Source organism: Diplodia seriata (assembly GCF_021436955.1).
Source record: "Diplodia seriata strain FDS-637 chromosome Unknown scaffold_9, whole genome shotgun sequence".
Lineage (NCBI taxonomy): Eukaryota > Fungi > Ascomycota > Dothideomycetes > Botryosphaeriales > Botryosphaeriaceae > Diplodia > Diplodia seriata.
The window spans coordinates 2,115,897-2,134,293 of NW_027117316.1; the positions used below are offsets into that span (position 1 = coordinate 2,115,897).

The window sequence follows — 18,397 nt, forward strand, 5'->3', positions numbered from 1 at the left end:
GCTCCGCCGCCACGGCGTCGACGATGACGGCATCCGGCCCAGCGGTCCCGGTCCCAGCACCTCCTCCTCCTCCTCCTCCTCCTCCCTCACCACCGTCACCACCACCGGCCCCCCGACCCTGTCCCCGCCCCCGTCCCTCTTCCTCCTCCCTCCTTCCGTCTCCGCCACTACCACTACCACTGCCCTCCCCCTCACCTCCCCCTCCCCCTCCTCCCGCCACCACCGCCGCCATGGCCGTACTCAGCGTCCTCTCCGACCCGCCGCCCGTCGACCCGCCGCTCACCTCGCGCAGCTTGATCTCGGGCAACTTGGGCTGCGGGCTGTGCCGCATGCGCATCTCCACCCCTCCTCCTCCTCCTGTTCCTGCCCCACCGGCACCCCCACCACCACCACCTCCTCCTCCTCCTCCCCCATCGCGAGCCCCCGACGCCGTTAGCAGCGAGAGCTGCGACGGCGTGTTTTTCTTCTTCTTCTTCCTGTTGTTGCCCCCGTTCTGACGCGCCTTGGCCTTCTTCGGCACGGGGGGTGGCGTGGGGGGTGCGGGGGCGAGGCGGGGGTGGTGGGGGTTGGTGAGGTCGAGGGATGCGGCGGTGGCGGTGGCGAGGGAGTGGGGTAGTGGGAGGGTTTGGGGCTTCTCGGTGGAGGTGTTGGTAGTATGGTTATTGGCAGTACTGGTCGTGGTCGTGGTGATGGGCACGTTTCTCGCCGCGCGCGTCCATGTCGTCGCGCCCGCAACGCCCGGCGGCACGCGCTCGTGCGCGAGGCGGACGAGCTGCGGGGTCGAGGTGGCGAGCCATTCGTAGCGGGCGTAGGTGGTGGTGTCGACGGAGAGGTCGATGTTGTTGGCGGGGGCGAGGGCGAGGGCGAGGGCGGGGTGGGTGGGGATGGTGTCGTTGTTGGTGTCGTTGTTGGTGGTGGTGTTGGTGGTGGTGTTCTCGCACGCCGTTGCTGGTGGGGGGGACTCCGGGGACGATGAAGAAGAATAATGGGACGATAGGCGGCGGTGGAATCGGACGAGGCGGCGGCGGGCGATGGAGACGAGGAGGCCTGGCAGGATCCAGGAGGTGAGGATGACGAGGGCGCCGGCGGCGAGGATGAAGAAGAGCGGGAAGAGGGCGAAGGAGGTGTGGGATTGGCTGCGGATTTTCTGTGGCGCCCCCGTTTGTTAGTGTGGTGATGGTGGTGGTGGTGGTGCCGAGGGTGGCCGGGGTATAAGTGATATAGCATGGGAGCGAGTGCCGGTCTGCCTGCCGCAACATACGGCGACAGCGATCCGAAAAGAAGGGCGGGCACAAAACAACCAACAACCAACATACCTGATTCCGACACATGGCTCCCTCAACCTGGCCCTCGGGCCTCACCAACCACGGCATCAGCCCCCCCTCTCCCTCCCCCTCCCCCGCCGGCCCCGTCGCCGTCTCCACAAACGCCCCCTGCAGCGCCGCCATCGTCGTCGCGTGCCAGTGCATCACGTCCGCCTGCCACTGCGCCGGCAGCAGCGCCCCCCGCTGCACGCCATCCGCCGCCAGCCCCAAGCGCCCCGTCAGCAGCTGCGCCCCCAGCCGCCCCACCGCCGCAGCCATGTCGAGCGGCCGGTTGCCTGCGCTGCCCGCCGTGCTACCCATCACGGATGCGAGCCACTTGAAGCGCGTCAGGGTCTCTCCGTCGCCGCCGCCGTCGTCGCCGCCGCCGTCGGAGGAGGAGGAGGAGGAGGCGAGGGCCCGGATCCGCGCCGTGATGTCGGCCAGGGCGTCGGCAGAGGAGCCCAGCAAAGAGCAGCGCCGGTCCGGCGGCAGGCCGCCGCTGCAGTATTGCTCTTGCACGGCGCAGGCGAGTGGGGATGCGGCTTCGCTGGACATGTAGTATTGGCTGTCGCTGCCGGTGCCACCACCGCTCCCGCCGCCGCCGTCTTGTTGGGTTTCTGGGGAGGAGGAGGATGAGGATGAGGGGGCGACGAGGGGGGGCAGGGGGGCTGCGGCCGGGATGGAGGCGTTGCCGCGGTACCAGGTGTCGTTTGTGGGGACGGTGTAGAGGACTTGGTTGCCGGAGAGGAAGAAGATGGAGACGTCGGCGTTGGGGATGCGGAGGGGTGGGATGGGGAGGAAGTTGGAGGAGGAGGGGGAGACGGTGCTGTTGACCGAGAAGGAGTGGAGGGCGCTGTGTGGAAGGCATCAATACCCCCTCTTTGGTCGTGGAGGAAGAACTTACCTCAAAGTGTAGTCTGGCTGCGCGCTTGTCATGTTCGTCTCGATCAAGTCGGTCAGGGACTCGTCGTAGTACTCGTAAGTGTGCTTGTCGGTCTCGGCACCCCCCGAGGCCCTTTCGCCGTAGTAGTACCTCATGTATCGCTTGCCACTCCGCGTCCTGTAGACCCGCTTGTAGCCGTCCGTCTTCAGGGGTGCGCACTGAACTCTTCGGCGGTATTGAAATCTCTTCTCAGGCGCCGCATTGAGTCCAAAGTCGTCATTGCTATCAAGAAGGCCGGTATCCAGGTCCAGGTTTGCCGAGTCGCTCTGACAGATGTTATCGGCAAATGCGCAGCTTGCGTCCGTTTGGGACGTGCCGGTTAGGTTTCTCTTGACGAACTTGGAGCAATCGACTACGGTAGAGGCATTCATCTGGTAACACTGCTGCGCATATTGGGCATACGCGAGTGCATTTTGGCGCAGGTACGGCTCGAATGTCTGCGCGGCCAACGTATTGGGGTCGTCCAGTTGGGCACTCGTGTACCCGCAGTCTGGGCTGGAGATCAGGACTTCGTTCCCGGAAGAAGTGGATACCATGGAAGAGAAGATGCCGGCAATGACAAAGGCGCACACGCAGAATGCGGCACAGAGAACCATGGGCAGGGTGCGGCAAAACGAAAACTTCGAGCTCCGACGCCACGCCCATCCCAATTGAAGTAAGTTGGTAAATCCGCGCCAGGCGCTGCCTGAGTTCCGAAGTACTGCTTGTCGTTGGTGGTAGAGGCCATCCTGGGCGGTGTCGCTCGAGTAGATTTGGTGGGATACGAAGCAGCATATCCTCCAGAAGCTGGTGCCGACCCAGGCAATGAATAGGGCCAGGGCTGCAATCAGAAGTCCTCCGCTCTGACGGTCCAGCGTGAGGGTTGCTCCAAGGATCGGTCCATGAGACCGGTTGATCCAGGGTCCTATGTAGACGCTGGAGCCCGAACCGTCTCTTGTCGGTAACACATCGTTCATGATGACCTGGGGGTCTCGAGCTGTGGGGTCTTGCGTGTGTGCTGAGCTGCGAGGTCTTCTAGACGGTCATAGTGCACGCGGAGCGAAGGGTATGGTATGCCCCAGGAGAGACCTGTTTAAGCTTGCGAGGGGGCGTTGCAATTTCCCCGCTTGGTCGGATTCCATCAGTAAGGCTAGAAAGGCGCCGCAAGATACCGTGGATTGTGTAATCTAAGATCAGCCTTCAAACCCCAATCACAGCGAAGTTCTGATTCCTTCAAGAATTTGGGAGGTGGTGTTGATCGCATCCCTTGATGCACTGTTTACAATAGGCTCACTGTTCTCTCGGAGGCGAGATGGGCGAACCTGAGCTGAATCAAATGCCTTGGGAAACCAGAAAAGGCTACCAAAACGGTGCAACGCCGTTCGGAAGGGGAGGGGGAAGAAATCTGTAGTGGTGTAGGAGGAAGACGATTCCAGCGTGGCAACCATGTTGGGGTGAACATTTGAGACGGCTTGGCTGCAAGAATGATGTTACGAGTTTGAAACATGCGTATGACAGAGTCGCACAGGGCATGTGGCGCGAGGGTGGAGGCGACTTTGTCAGGAAGTGTTGAGAAGGGTGTGGAGCTACGAAGCAAGGAGAAGATGAAATACAATAAAGGTACAACAAAGGGCGGTCGGCTTACCGAAACGTGAAGTTCCGCAGAAGAGCACGCCTCCAGATTTTCCGGGTAAGCGGATCAACGTAACGATGCTGCCGAAGAAATGCTCCAAGTGCCTGATGGTGGTAAAAACATCACTAGAAGGCATCATTCTGAGAGAAAGTCATCAAAAACACGAGAGCTACCGGATCAGCGGTAAAGGCTTTACGAGAGATCTTGACAGCAACTGCGACTAAACTATCAACGCGATCGTTCCCTCGTCACAAACTTGGTAATAAGAGGCCAGGATCTGGGAACAATCGACCATGCCCGTTGCGCCATTGTGGAATAAAGCTGTCGATTGCTCTGCTAAAACAAAGGAAAAGAGCGTGCAATGTCCGTAGCAGACAATTCGAATGGATGTTCTTCTGGTCTAGTACTTTGCAGACAAGTAGAATCAGCAATGACAATTCGGCGGCACAGCCTTCTTGAACAATGAAGCAGAGGTACTGCTTTGCTACCGCATGACTTGGCGTTGAGGTCGTGACAACAGTTGATTGCACCCTATTTCGACACCGTCGTATGTCCGGAGCTAGCCAGCACCTAGAATCCACACAGTCCATGTCGTACATGACAATCTCGATACCACTTCTTCACTCCCACCCACCCCTCGGCCCGAAAGCTTTGAGTTGTCAAGCCCGCCGCAGAGTCCGCCGAGGAGTCCACCGAGCCGCCCCGCCTCGCCTCGCCTCGCCACGACTCCGCCCCGCCACCAAAAAGAACAGTCGCAGCAGCCCCTTTTGACAACGCACCTATCCGACGCGAGGCTGAAAATAGCCAGAGCCACCACATGGACAAGTGCCAATCGGAGTCGACCATGGCTATTTTCTTCCGGCCGGGCCTTCTTTCCATTGGTGCGCCCCTGTTCCTACAACTCGGACGCCGTTCGACCTCACAACCCTTTTTGTACGGGAGATGCTCTTTTGAGGCGCAAAATGATAGGTAGAAGCATAACGGAAGCGCCGAACCGCAATCCATGTTACGGGCTCATGTACGGGTAGGAGCTGAAGCTACAGAAGAGACGGGGAGGGTGCGCGGGGAACAAAAAGAAAAAGATGAAGCACCAACCCGGGATTGAACCGGGGACCTCGGGATAATAGCAATGTTGTTCACTGCAATCCTGCGCTCTGCCGCTGAGCTATTGATGCTTGATGTCGACTCGCTTGTTCGATGAGAAACAGCCGCGCTAATTTGCAATATGTAGTTGAAATGTTGCCATCCCGCATCGGCACCGAAGGAGTTTGAGCCAGAATCAGCCCGACGTTCCCCCACCATCCGATCCAGGTTGTTGGCGCTGCTCTTTTGCTTTCGCATCTCTGTGTGCCGCAAGGCTTTGTGCACACCATTCTCAGGAGTCCGTAGCTGAAAAGCTGTGTGAAAGGATGACAGAGGCTGCATCCCCTAAGGCTGGGATGGCGCACCCTTGAAGGCTGAACCGTCCTCAAACCTGATTTCATATCTCAAGTCAGCATTAAGTGCTCAATAATCGGTAAACCAATCGCCGAGTATTTGTTAGCAACCTGAATGCTGGGAACGGATACAGCTGATATCGTGGTACTGTTGTACAGCAGCGGCGAGGCCATAATATGCGCGCATGACCCTGCGAAATCCAAATGCAGCGTCAAGTTGCGGCAGGAGTACGAAAGGTGTCTCAAAATTCCCGAGTCCTGCTTTACGCTATTCCGGTTGCCAGAGAGATTCAGCTCGCCGTTTTCACGATTTCGTTGCCATCCAGATGTTTGCTGCGGTTAGTGTTCGGGCCCGAAGAAGACCGAGTCACACAAGTATCGATACATGGCGCGTAATTGTAGATGAAAAGTAAATGTTTTCTCTGCCCGAAGAAAAAGAGAGATTGAATGATCAAGATACTACCGAACTGAAGGGAATTGATGGATGATGAAACCACTTCATTACTGCGCCGACCGTGTGAACGCCATGCTATGCCGGTGAAAAGGGGTTTCAAGAAGAAGTAGTAATGATCTTGCAAAACAACGTAGTACTCTCGCGAAAGTGGTATACTTGCAAAGGACACCAATCTTGAGGAAGGGACAGACCATTTTTATGGCGCATAAGTGGGACAAGGAGAAGGGAGTCGTAAGATGGAAAGCCGTAGAACCCAAGACTCCAAACATCGAAACTCGCAGCCGGCAACGAGTGCTGCATGGGCTGGTTAGGCGCGGGGGCGGCGCCAGAAACCGGGTGCGGATCGGGAAAGCGAAACGATTAGACCATCTCGACATAATTGCTTCGGAAATGTTAGACATGGACATTCTTTCGAGAATCAACAAAACACTCACCTGGGGAAGATGCCTTCCCTGCCACCGATCCTGCCAGTCCACCAGTCCGTTTCGTTTTCAGTCCTCTTCAGGATGGTGATAACCTCGCCCTTCTTGAAGCCCAAATCACCCGGCTGATCAGCCTCGAATGTGAACTTCGCGATGGCCTGGTTGGCAGCAAGCGACGCCCTCTTGGCAGCACCAAATTGCGGCTTCGGCGCCGTCGGCCTCGAGGGCTTCGGCTTGTCGCTGTACGAGTAGTTTTCACTGCCGGTGAAACCCATTGAACGTCTATGGATGTTGTCGAACGTCTCGGTGGGATTGGCGCGGGTGGAAACGGAGCGATTGAGGCCGTTGCCGTTGCTGTTGCCCTGGGCAGGCGTCCTGTCGTAGATGTCGTCGGCCCAGGTGCTGGACCGAGAAGGACGATTAAAGCTGCCGTGCACGGAACCAGTGCGGTCGCTTCGGACACCCTCACCCATCGCAGACCCGCGGCGACCCTGCCAAACGACGTCCTCATGCGAGTCATCGTAGACGGGCATGTCGTTGTACATGGCGTCGCTGGCAGCAGTGGTATTGCCGGCACCGGAGAAAACACGCGAGTTCAGGACGCGCATGAGCGGATCCGCAGCAGGCGGGACAGGCATGTTGCCCTCGAGCAGCATGCGCGCCGGGACACGCCTGCCGTACAGCTTCTCGTTGGCATCACGACGCTCGATGAGAACGCTGCCCTCCAAACTGACACCGGCAAAGAGACCCTTGGTCTTGGAGTAGGCAAACACGCCGGCGACGCTCTTCAGGCTGGCCGCGCCGGCCGCTTCGGCGTTGCGACCCACCGGACCGGCTGCGATCGAGACATTGCCTCCCAGAGTCAGCGAACCGGCCTGCGCGAACGTCTTGACGGCGTTGGCATCGTTGAGAATGAAGACGAAGTCGGTGAGTTCGAAGCCGATCTGGCCGCCGAAGCCGCCTCCAACGGTGCCGATGGCAGACGGCGCCGACCAGCCGCCGTCGGGAAGGCGGGCGACGACGATGCCCGAGCCAAAACGACCGGATCCCAGGAAGCCGGCCTTGAAGACGGTCAAGATAGCGAGACCCTGCGCGCGAAGGCCGTGTCAGCTCATTGTTTTGTTTTGGCTTGTTTCGGCGGGACCGGCGGAAGTGGAGCGAAACACGCGCAGCAAAGGGCGACGACATACTTTAGCATTGGCGAGCACCTGCGGCGGGATGACCTTGTCGGGGCCGAAGGCTTGCCGCGGGTCGACAAAGGACGCGAGGATTTTGCCCGTCTTCTTGATCTCGCCTGGGGTGGTCGCGCAGTTCAGTCAGCAACGTCATTGATCGCCCGGCGTGGTGCCAAGGCTGCGGCGGAGGGAGGGGTACTGACTGCCGACGGACGAAGGCAAAGGGTTGTGGATTCCCAGAGGCATGGTGGCGGGGGTGCAGGGCGACTGCGGGTATCACTGAGGGCGAGGACGAGGAGTTGGAGGGTGGAGGAGTAGTGGAGATGTGCGGCTGGGCAGCTGGGAGAGCGCACGCGGTGCCAGGCGCAGCAGTCATCAGCAGCGCCAAAAAGGCTCCGCGATCCCGGCTGCGCGCGGAGCGGCTTGGGCTGCCGGCTGCCGATTAGTAGGGCCATGGCGCCGCGCCTGCGACCCGTCACCGTCGCCGCCTGCACCTCTGCCAGCACCCACGACCACATGAAGACGCGCTTTATTTCTCACGACGCGTCAAGCCGCCACTGCGGCGCGCGTGGGTGAGACGTGCGACTTTATCCGCCGACGGGCTGCGTAGGTGGCGCTGATTTCGCTAGGCAGCCGACTGAGCGCCTAGGTGAGGCGCAGCACCCGAGCCCAACCCACGCGACGATTGACCTCATCACCAGCAGCCAACATTATGCGGTGGCCTCAGGCATCGAACCGCGTCCCCGCGCGTTGTAGCACGACCAAGCGGCTCGCAGCCACGACTCGCGCCATGAGGCTGGCTGCCCCACCGCCGCTGTGCGGGGAACCTCGCGGCACAACTCCCGGCTGCCGGGGCTCCCCTACGCCTGGCTCCGACCTCCTCTCAACTGCCGACATGTGTTTTTATAATAAGACTCCACCCGCCGCTTGCAGCGTTGATTTCGCTTCTGACGCGTGATTGTAGACGGGCGTGTCCAGCGCGGATCCCAAGCTCGCCTACCAGTAACATCGTAATATCACCAACCGCCAACATTCACGCACACCAGTCACTTCAGCACAGTTCCCCACCTTTTCCCTCCCGTCACGTCACTCGTCGCTCAAACCCTACCCGACCACCGCCAACACCATGGCCAACCCCGTCGCCATCATCACCGGCGCCTCCTCCGGCATCGGCCTGGCCCTGACGCAGCACCTCCTCTCCAAATCCTGGGACGTCGTGCTTCTCGACCTCAACCCGCCGCCCGCCAGCGCCTCCCTCCCGCCCTCCCGCCACCTCTTCATCCGCACCGACGTCTCCTCCTGGCCCAGCCAAGCCGCCGCCTTCGCCCGCGCACACGCCTGGCGGCAGCGCCTCGACCTCGCCGCCCTCAACGCCGGCATCGACGACCGCGACAGCATCTTCCCCCTGCTCGCGGCCGGCCCCCCCATCACCGCCTCCTCCCCTCCCCCCACCGAGCCGAACACGGCCACCTTCGCCGTCAACCTCCTCGGCGTCTACGCCGGCGTCAAGCTCTTCGCGCACTACGCCTCGATCCCGATTACCATGCCGGGTGACGTCCCCCCCTCCCGCCCCCGCCCCACCCCCTCCATCATCGTCACCGCCTCCGCCGCCGGCCTCTACCCGCTGCCCGCCGTGCCGCAGTACACGGCCTCCAAGCACGCCCTCGTCGGGCTCGTCCGCGCCCTCGCCCCGGACGCCGCGGCATGCGGCTTCGCCGTCAACGCCGTGTGCCCCGACATGGTGCCCAGCAACCTCGCGCCGCCCGGCCTGATGGAGGCGTATCCGGACGCCGCCAAGACGCCCATGGCGACCATGATGCGGGCGTACGACGAGCTGTTGGGGTTTGTCGGTGACGGAACCGTCAAGAACGGGAAGGTGGTCGAGGTTTCTGTTGGCGACGTCATCTATCGCGAGCCGCCGGCGCCGGATGCGAAGGCGGTCGTCGGAGAGGATGTGGCGAGGTTGTGGGATCGGGTTTATCGCGAGAGGAATGTGAGGTTTGCCCGGGAGGCGGAGGGGCGGGCGCGGAGGAGGATGGCGGAAGAAGCGGCGGCGGCGGCGACGGGAGCGGGCGGTGGAGATGGAGGTGGCGGTGGCGGTGGCGGGAGGGAGAGCAAGTTGTAAGTGAAGAAGTGGGAGAACGCACTTTTGGGGTGGGGGCGTGCCCCAAGGCTTGGGAAGAAATCGTAACGAACGGAAATGTGTTTAACGACGGCAAAGATTACGACGGCGGTGGCGAGGGCGGGCAGCGGAAAGTGAAAGGCGGGCACCGGCGTCGGCGGCGGAGAGTGGCGGGCACGTGGGTTTTCGCCAAGGGAGGGAGGGAGGGACGGACAAGGGAAGAAACGGCCGAGAGCGGGAAAGAAAAGCGTGAACTGACTGGGGGGCTGTGGCGGGAACGCCTGGCCAGTGCAGGGGAAAAGAGGGAGGAAAAGCTCAGGCACACGCTATGGGCGGGAAAGCGGAAGCGGGAACGGAACGGAAGGGACAAGAGAACGAAAGACGCACGGGGCAAGATCGTGAAGTGGGGACCAAGGTTCATCCCGCAGCGCCACAGACGAGGGATGGAGGGGGGGGCACGGGGGACCGGACGGGCGGTCTTGCTTCTCGTGGATGGGCCAGGCCGCCCGCCCTGCTTGGACCCACCCGGGCATCTCACATCAGAGATACCTACCCTTTTTCCCGCGATAACGTTACGGTCGACCCGGACGATCATCTGCACGCCTCACTTTTAACCCCGGGGCTTCTCGGAGGTTGCTTCGACGGTTCGGCCAATCAATGTACGGACGAGCTCTATGTAGAAAACGCCATACTGTCTCGCCAGCTGCTGGCACGAGCTTCATCACGCAAGATGCTAAATCCGACGTGCTCGTTCTGAACGTTGCGAGGATATTCTGGCCACAAGGTGGTGACCTGAAGGCAATTGAACAAGGTGACCCCTATCGTGAGTTCAAGACAACGCACCCGTCGTCCGGCACACTTCCAGCAGCATCAGTGGAATAGAAAAGGACATCGGCGAAGTGACGATGGCAAATGTCACAAGTCACACCAAATCGAGACAAATAAGTGAGAAGACCTCGAAACAACTTTTGATTTCACCTCCCATCGAACGCTAATTAGGGTAGGCGCCAAGGGCCCAAGCAGTGAAAAAACTACGCCTGTCGGACCCTTTGCAAGGGAGAACCCGACTTCTAACCCAAGTCTAAACCGAACAATCGACTGAGTATAGCCTCTTTCCCACGTGTCTTCTATGACCGTAGCGAGAAAAAGGAGCAAAGAAAAAACGCCATCGCTTGTGAATATGCACAAGTACTTCCCCCACCGTGTACATCAATGTCTCGTCTATACCATGCACCTCGAAAACCCGAACTTGCAAGCAAGAAACCCAGGAAGAAACACGTGTCAAAACCTCAGGCAACGACATTGCAACCAAAAAGAATCTGCTCTCATCGCGATAAAATCCAACACAACGGGGTATCAAGCAACAGTGAAAGTTGTGTTATATGCACAAACCACCTTCACTAGCGCTTACCAAAGGGTGTAACCACCGTCGATGATGCAGTTGGAGCCGGTCATGAAAGCAGAGGCGGGCGAGGAGAGGTAGACGGCCAAGTTGTTGAGGTCGTCGACCGCACCGAGGCGCTTCTGGGGGGTGTTCTCGATCCAGATCTTCTTCTGGGCGTCGAGGGCGGGCACGCGGTTGAGAGCGGTGTCCATGTAGCCGGGAGAGATGGAGTTGACACGGATGCCGTGGCGGGCCCACTCGGTGGCGAGCGACTTGGTGAGCTGGACAACGCCGGCCTTGGAGGCGTTGTAGCACGACTGCTCCTGGGGGTAGTTGACGATGGAACCCGACATGGAGGCGACCATGACGATGCTGCCGCCGTTCTTGGACGCGATCATCTGCTTGCCGACGGCCTGGGCGACGAGGAAGGCACCCGTCAGGTTGATGTCGACGAGACGGCGGAACATCTCGGTGTCGTACGTCTCGGCCTTGATGTTGGAGTCGGCGATACCGGCAGAGTTCAGGAGAACGTCGATCTGGCCGTAGTGGTCGACAATGTCGCTGACGGCCTGGGTGATGGCGCCGCCATCACGGACATCAACCTGGTAGAAGCGGGCATCGACGCCGGTCTGCTCGGAGAGCTCGCGGGCAGCCTCCTCGCCGATCTTCTGCTGGACATCCATGATGGCAATGCCACGGACACCGACCTCAGCAAGAGCCTGGGCCATGTTGAAACCGAGACCACGACCGCCGCTGGGATGATGTTAGCACCTGGTCAATTGGGTTGGAATGCGGAGAGCTTACCCAGTGACGACAGCGACCTTGCCGGGGAGAGTGAACTTGGACATGGTGGAGTTGAGCTGGCTAAGGACGCTCTTCTCGAGGGGCACAGCAGGCTTCTTGTCGTCGGCGCCAGGGGGGGCGACGGGACCAGAGGATTCCTGAACGGGAAGTTCAACCTCTTGCCTCACACCATCCTTGTAGGTAACAGTAAGAACCTTGCCAGCCTTGATCTCCTCTGCGTTCTGCTGGGACTGAACAGTCTTGAAGGTGCGCACGGTCTGGGTGGCAGGAGCGATGACGCGCTTGGAAGCGACGCGGGAAGCGTTGAGGATCTGACGGGAGAGCATTTTGAATGTGTAGAAATAAAGAGGTGGAGTTGGTCGTAGAAGGTGGATCGATCGGAGGTTGTTGAAGAGTCGAGGTTGAAGAGTGGCGGAGCTGTTTAAAAGGAAGCGGGTGAGCTGATTGTTGCCGAGCGGGTGGGCGTGGGCCGGGGCAAGGTCGCAAGATGCAGAAGGAGGCTCGAACGGTGGAGGGTCTAGGGGGTCTGGGTGTCGGGAGGAGCGAGGTGTACCTTTTTCAGTGCGAATGCGACCGTGAAAAACAAAGGACGGCACGCGAAAGACGGGAAGCTGAGGGAGGATGTACGGTGACGGGCAAGCAGGACGGCGGCGAGGAGACCCTTTTATTTGCAGCTGGGAGGTTGATTATTCAGTGGCAGGCTGGCGCACGCCGTCACCATGTCACTGTCGGTGTTACGGCTGGCGGCTTCGCACACCATCCGCCCAAGCTCCCTTCGGCTCCACTGTTTCTACTTTTGCAGCGTCTGTGCTCCTGCAGGGTAGGTCGATCCGTGCAAAGAAGCGCCGGCGGATGCCAGATTGGAGCGGTGCTAAGGCAGATCCGCCGTGGCCAAGAGCGAGCGGCGACACGCGCTACCACAATGGAAGCTTGAGAATCTTCTCCCGCGCCCGCTAGGCCTCCTGGCTCACGGCGCCCAGTACACGAGCTGACGGGGGCAGCGCGGCTGACGATGCGCCCTCGCCCTCGGCTACTCGCCCGTGGCCTCTCGGCCAGCGGCGGATGCGAACGACGGGCGAGCACCCAGTCTTTCTAGCGTCATCTCCCCCACAGTCCCACCACGCAGGTCCACCGCCGCGGCGCTGCCCTACGACATGGCGATGATGACGGCGGAGCGGGACCTGGCAGCAGCAGCTCTTTTCGCCTGGGCGCGCAGTGTCGGCCGACGCCTGCTTTATCCCCGTGGCCGCTGCCACACCCACGCCACCAGCTCACCGACACGGCCGGTCTCCTGCTCCTGGCCGGGATGCCTGGCGCGGACGGGCTGTTATCAGGGCGCGGCGCACCGGCTTGCATATCCGCTGCACGGCTTAAACGGCCGACGCTGGGAGGTGCAGAATGTCGGTCGGCAGGCTGTGGCATGTCTGTCCCAGGAGCCGTGGGAGTCCCCACCAGGGCGCAGGTGCATCCTTCGCGGTGGGCGCGCCGGTCAGCGCGCCGGCCAGGGTGCCAGGGTACCAGGGTGCCAGGGCCAGGGTGAGCGGCCAGGCAGGTGCCAGGTGCCAGGTGCCAGCGTGGGAAGCTTGCCGAGCGTGGGCGCGGCCGTTGGCGGCGGAACGTGGAACGTGGAACCCTCGACGCTTGGTGCAGGCTCGGTGGGTGGTGGGCTGCTGTGCGGTGGCGTCGCGGTTGCGCACAGATAAGCAAAGTGGGACGGCAAGCGAGCGTCACTGTTCGCGCCCCTTCGCGCCGATCATCCAGGGCCCAGCACGACGCTTCTTCCAACCTTCGACCGGCGCGCTGACAGCTCCCAAACCCTTCCCTGCCGCCGCTCCATAAAAACCCATCTGCCAGCGGCATGGGCGGCCGCTAGCTACTCAGGCGCCCGCGAATCCGCCGCGGCCGCCCTCTTTTTCCACCGCGCCCGCTGTGAAATTTTCTCGCTGCCATCAGAGTCCTCATGCAGTGGGCCCCCGTTTGGGACGCCAAATTTCATAATTGTAAGCAGCGGCGCCCAAGACGCGACGTCGGCTGCTTGCTGCCTCACACTCCCCGATATCGCCATCTGTGCTCCCGCGAGCCCGGCACCAGGTCGATGTCTGGCACGTGTATTATTGACACGAGGCTCTGGCGACGCCATGAATGCCAGATCCATCGGCGGAGAGTCCCTTTGCGCATCTGGAAGGCAATCTCCAGCCGCCGCCTAGACGCCGCCACGGTGCAGACCAGGAGCGCCAGACCGGCCAAGCCACGGCTATCTAGAGCAACTATTCACCTGTCCTCACTCCAGCAGCACACCCGCCACTCGGCCTGCAGCTAGACAGGGCCTGTAGCATCCTCCCGTGGGCTGCACAATCGGGGCACCAGACTGGCGCGGCAGCTCCTCTGGCTGACACGCGATTGCTGCAGGGCTGGAGTCATGTGGGCGGGCGGAAAGGGGTTGGTGTTGAGAGAGGCCGGGACTGGAGGCTCTGCCTAAGCCCCCTGGTCGGCATCCGCGCTTCCCCGGTCTCGGGTTCCGCTCCGGGCGCTCAGGTGCTATATTTATTGACAATAAATGCGCGGAAAGAAGCCGGCCGTGTGGGGGACGCAAAACACGGGGGCAGGGGGGTGCGTGGGAGTCGCTTTTGTTAGACAGCTCCCGCGCTCCGGCTTTCCGTCCCTGTCGCCAAGCTGCGCGCGGTGTTGTCGACTGCTCCAGCCTCCGCGTCTCCTTTTTCGCGTATGCCGTCCCCAAGCCCGCACGCGCCACTGCAGAGGCTCTGTAACAATCTACACGAGGAGCGCGCACACGCGTCTGCTGGTCACAAGGCCGCGGGCGACTCAGCTGCGCTTAGAGGGGGTGATTGTCTTTCCAGAATCCAGGTCCCCGGCTGCCCATCGCCATCACAGCACGACAATCCCGCCATCCCGCGTGGCCAGACTTTCTCATCTCGCATTGCCCCTGGTCCCTGATTTTCCGACCCGGGAGAGCTACTATCCCACGTCCCGCCGCGTCGGTAGCTTTTCTCGCCACCCTCCGATTAAATCCCACGTGCAATGACGTGGGTTGTTCGATTTGCTACCAATCAATGTTGACGTGCGCTGCGGCTCTGTCGCCCGCACGTGAAGAAAGCACCACCGTATCTTTGATTGGAGGCCACAGAGGCCTCTCTCTCTTTCTCTGCCTACCCCTGTGCTGGGCAGGGCTGGGCGGAAGAGAGACGAAACACACGGCCAGCCTCAGGAGCCCAATAAGATCGACAATCCCGTCCACGCGACCACCGAGACATTGGCCAGCCAGCGTCTCGCCTTTCATCTCACTGCGGCCTCGTCGTCGTCGAATAAGCTGACGGTGTCACCACATGTGGGCAGATTATCATTTTCCCCCGGAACCGTTTCGTTTGCGGCATCACAGCAGCGTGGAGTGACGTTGTCTTTGCTTCTTTGCCCACGGCGGAAAGAGCAAGGGTTTCCCTTCCAACCGACCGCGGCGTTTTCTTTTTCTTTTTCCTCCCTCCTTTTTTTGTCTCGCGCGGCAGCGGTTCTCCTTGTTGCGACTCTGCGGGAACTAGTGATGACGGCCCGTATTTTCCCATGATTGCAACGGGGGCGGCGCTCCTTCGTGTGTTTCGTGCTTGCCCGACGGCGACCACAAGTGTCGCTTGTGGCTGTGCGGTCGACCCGTGGGTCGACTGGAGCTAAATATGGATGTGCGAAATGCTATCGCAAGCCAAGCGACCGGACTTTTGCGCCGTACCAGAGTAGCATTTAGGGGACATCTGGATGCCCTTCACTATTGCCGGTAGCTCTTCAGGATGTCGTCCGGAATGGCACTTCTGGAGATTGTTTTGCATCTGCAATACCGTTTGACAACATGCCTACAGTTTCAATGACCATAGACGTTGGAGCTAGCATTGACTGTTATCTCAGGGTTTGCAGCTTCATCAGAGCCAACCGGTGAATGACTGTCCTGATGATAATGTCCAGTTAAAACTCATGCAAACAGGCAGCCCACTGGAGTCAAGCAGCTCTTATCATCTAGAGTCACGCTTGACAATGCATCTTCTGTTGATCAAGACGACGTCGGTGCTGTCTTGGTAGGAACTCGTCTTGCCTTACGACACCGGCACCACATCAGCGCTTCAATCCCTCAGTCGGTGAACTATCTTCTTGCTATTAGAAATGCACCGCTATTACGAAAACATTGGCTTCAATGTTCCCGCGATTCTCTGTTGCACTCTCAACGGCAGCAGCACCTCGTACACATGCTTCACCCACTCTGCCAACATTGGCCTTGTAATAGCCTGATCCACGATCTCCTCGATTCCAAACGCATTCGCGGTCCGTACCGGATTCATCAAACGCCTGTACTCTTGTTCTAGCTCCTTGTATCTCTCCTTCATCTTCCCTTTCCCTTCTTTCCTTTCAATCTCCTTCAGTTCGTGCGAATGACTCGCTTCGATACCACCATCGAGAGGGAGACTGCCCCATTCCCCACTGGGCCAAGCAACGCGCATGTGCGGCTCTCGGGAGTCGACCATGATGCCGCCGGCCACGCCATACACACGGCGTACGATGACGGAGAAGATGGGGATCGATGTGCTGTAGTAAGTCGTCGCCAACGTAATGCCGTGGCGCATCGTCGCCGTGCGTTCCGCGACGGTTCCCACGGCGTAGCCCGGAATGTCGACGAACTGCACAACAGGAATGTTAAACACATCACAGAACTTGAGGTGTCTGGTGATCTTCTGAGAACCCAGGGAGTCCAGGGCACCAGCATTGACTGTGCATGTTGTTAGCTGACCGCCCACACGTCTCTACTTTCTGCTCCCACAAACCTTCACAGTTCAACGACACAATGCCGATCGGGCGCCCACCAAGCCGTGCCAGTCCGACAATCGCCGTCGTTCCCCATAACGCTCCGATCTCAAACCAAGTGCCTCTGTCCACCACGGTGGTGATGATCTTCCTCGGATTGTACATCCTTTCTCTCCTCCGTGGAACCACACTGCGCAGCTCCGGTGACGTTCGATCCGTCGGATCCCCGTTCGCAAGCAACGGCGGCACCTCAGTCCCGGAGTTCGGAAGATAGCCCAGCACCGTCCGCAGCTGCTCGAAGCATCCCGCCTCGTCCGCGGCCAAGTTGTCGATCGTGCCGTTCGTGCAATGCACCGCCGGCCCTCCCAGGTCCCTGAAGCTCAGCCCCTCCTCAAACGTCGCGCCTGCAGGTGCACCCCCAATCAACATACGTCAGCCCATTCCTTCTTCTTCCGCGCCTCCGCCCCCCTCCCCAAACCCTACAGAGAGAAGAAGAAGACAAAAGGGGTAGGAGAAAAAAAGAAAAAAAAAAAACTCACCAGCAACAACCTTCACCCCCGCATTAAACAACGCGCCCACATCGCCCGCCATGACGGAAAAATGGCACGCCGCGACCCTCGCGGCCCCCAGCCCGATGGCCGGCCCCAGCACCGCGCCCACGTTGGGCACGCCCGCGTTCAGCTGCGCCGCCACGTCCGCCCACCCGCGCATCGGCGGCACGTACGACCACCCGGCCTCGCGGATCGTCGACACCGACCCGCCGCCCGACGACCCGTCGACCAGCTTGACGACGGGCAGGCGTAGTGCCAGCGCCAGCTGCTCGCCGTACAGCGACTTGGCGGATACCGCGCCGTCGGCGTGGCCGGCGCGCAGGGTGAAGTCGTCGGCGGTGAGGAGGATGCGGCGGGGGGTGGTCGTGTTTGACGGGCCGGGGCCGCCGGTGAGGAGGGTGCCAAGGCCGAGGACGTTGTTGGAGGGCGTGAAGGCGGTGGGGGTTTCGTGGTGGGTGGGATTGTTGGAAGGGTCGGAGGAGGAGGAGTCCTGGCGGCGCCCCCACGTCACGGTGCCGCTGGCGCTGCCGATTTCGTGGAAGGGGGCGGATGGGTCGAGGAGTTGGGCGATGCGCTCGCGCACCCAGAGCTTGCCTGAGGCCTTTTGGCGGGCATAGCCGCGGTGGGCGGGGTCCGGGTTGCGGGCGATGGTGTGGAGGGTGTTGAGTTGGCTGAGGATGTCCGAGTAGTCGGCCGGAAGGCTGGAGGTGGTGCGGTTACGGCGGCGGCGGTTGCGGCGAGGTTTCTTGTCGTCGTCGTCGTCGTTGTTTGGCGGATCGGGCGTTGTGGACGGGGAAGGTGGGGAGATGTGGTTGGACACTTGGGCGAGGCGCGAGGTCGCTGCGCTGCTGGAGCTCTTTTTGCTATCGTTGTCGCTGTTGTCGGACATTTTGGCTACGTGGAAGGTCAATTGGTTGCATGGAGTGCCTGGGAAGAGGAGTGAATAGACGTGTTGAGGAGCTTGGGCCGGTGGAGCTCCATTTGCCTCGGTCCCTGAGCTACCCCACGTTGACGTCTGCCGATCTCCTGTGGAACCAGACATCGTTCCTCGGCCTGCCCGCCTTCATTTCCAGACATCAATTGCTTCATGTCTTCGTTGGAAACAACCATCTTCACCACTTTCACTCGACTCAATCCTACACAGAGATCCTCACGAATTGCCCGAAATGGCTAGACCACCGCCCCGACCCATCAAGCGCCTTCTTGTCTGCAATCGGTGCGCACCGCTCTGGGTTCATGTTCCAACACGCAGCCCAAATGCTTACATTAACTCCTCTGCAGCGGTGAAATCGCAACTCGCATCATCACCGCCGCGCGAGAGCTCTCCATCCCAACCTACGCCGTCTACACCACCAATGACACTTCTCACGTGCGCCACGCCACGCGCGCC

General features: G+C 60.5%; 5 protein-coding genes and 1 non-coding gene across 6 annotated transcripts; 1 reads left to right on the top strand and 5 right to left on the bottom strand.

Moving 5' to 3' along the window:
* Positions 1-2,204: 2,204 nt before the first annotated feature.
* SLS55_009047 (uncharacterized protein) lies at positions 2,205-2,843 on the bottom strand (the record flags this gene model as incomplete). The annotated part of the gene is made up of 1 exon (XM_066780452.1): positions 2,205-2,843. One exon carries the CDS (start codon positions 2,841-2,843, stop codon positions 2,205-2,207), a length of 639 nt encoding a protein of 212 aa, XP_066629681.1.
* A 2,102-nt stretch (positions 2,844-4,945) lies between these two features.
* On the bottom strand, positions 4,946-5,034 carry SLS55_009048. Its single transcript has one exon. It is a non-coding gene; the product is annotated as a tRNA-Cys (tRNA).
* Positions 5,035-6,179: 1,145 nt separating this feature from the next.
* On the bottom strand, positions 6,180-7,592 carry SLS55_009049 (uncharacterized protein; the record flags this gene model as incomplete). The annotated part of the gene is made up of 3 exons (XM_066780453.1): positions 6,180-7,259; positions 7,362-7,465; positions 7,550-7,592. The coding sequence occupies 3 exons, from the start codon at positions 7,590-7,592 to the stop codon at positions 6,180-6,182; spliced, it is 1,227 nt and encodes a 408-aa protein (XP_066629682.1).
* An 880-nt stretch (positions 7,593-8,472) lies between these two features.
* On the top strand, positions 8,473-9,471 carry SLS55_009050 (uncharacterized protein; the record flags this gene model as incomplete). The annotated part of the gene is made up of 1 exon (XM_066780454.1): positions 8,473-9,471. The coding sequence occupies one exon, from the start codon at positions 8,473-8,475 to the stop codon at positions 9,469-9,471; it is 999 nt and encodes a 332-aa protein (XP_066629683.1).
* Positions 9,472-10,875: 1,404 nt separating this feature from the next.
* Positions 10,876-11,982, bottom strand: SLS55_009051 (uncharacterized protein; the record flags this gene model as incomplete). Its single annotated transcript, XM_066780455.1, has 2 exons — positions 10,876-11,605; positions 11,657-11,982. 2 exons carry the CDS (start codon positions 11,980-11,982, stop codon positions 10,876-10,878), a joined length of 1,056 nt encoding a protein of 351 aa, XP_066629684.1.
* Positions 11,983-15,831: 3,849 nt separating this feature from the next.
* On the bottom strand, positions 15,832-17,019 carry SLS55_009052 (uncharacterized protein; the record flags this gene model as incomplete). The annotated part of the gene is made up of 3 exons (XM_066780456.1): positions 15,832-16,421; positions 16,811-16,818; positions 17,012-17,019. The coding sequence occupies 3 exons, from the start codon at positions 17,017-17,019 to the stop codon at positions 15,832-15,834; spliced, it is 606 nt and encodes a 201-aa protein (XP_066629685.1).
* Between the last annotated feature and the right edge of the window lie 1,378 nt (positions 17,020-18,397).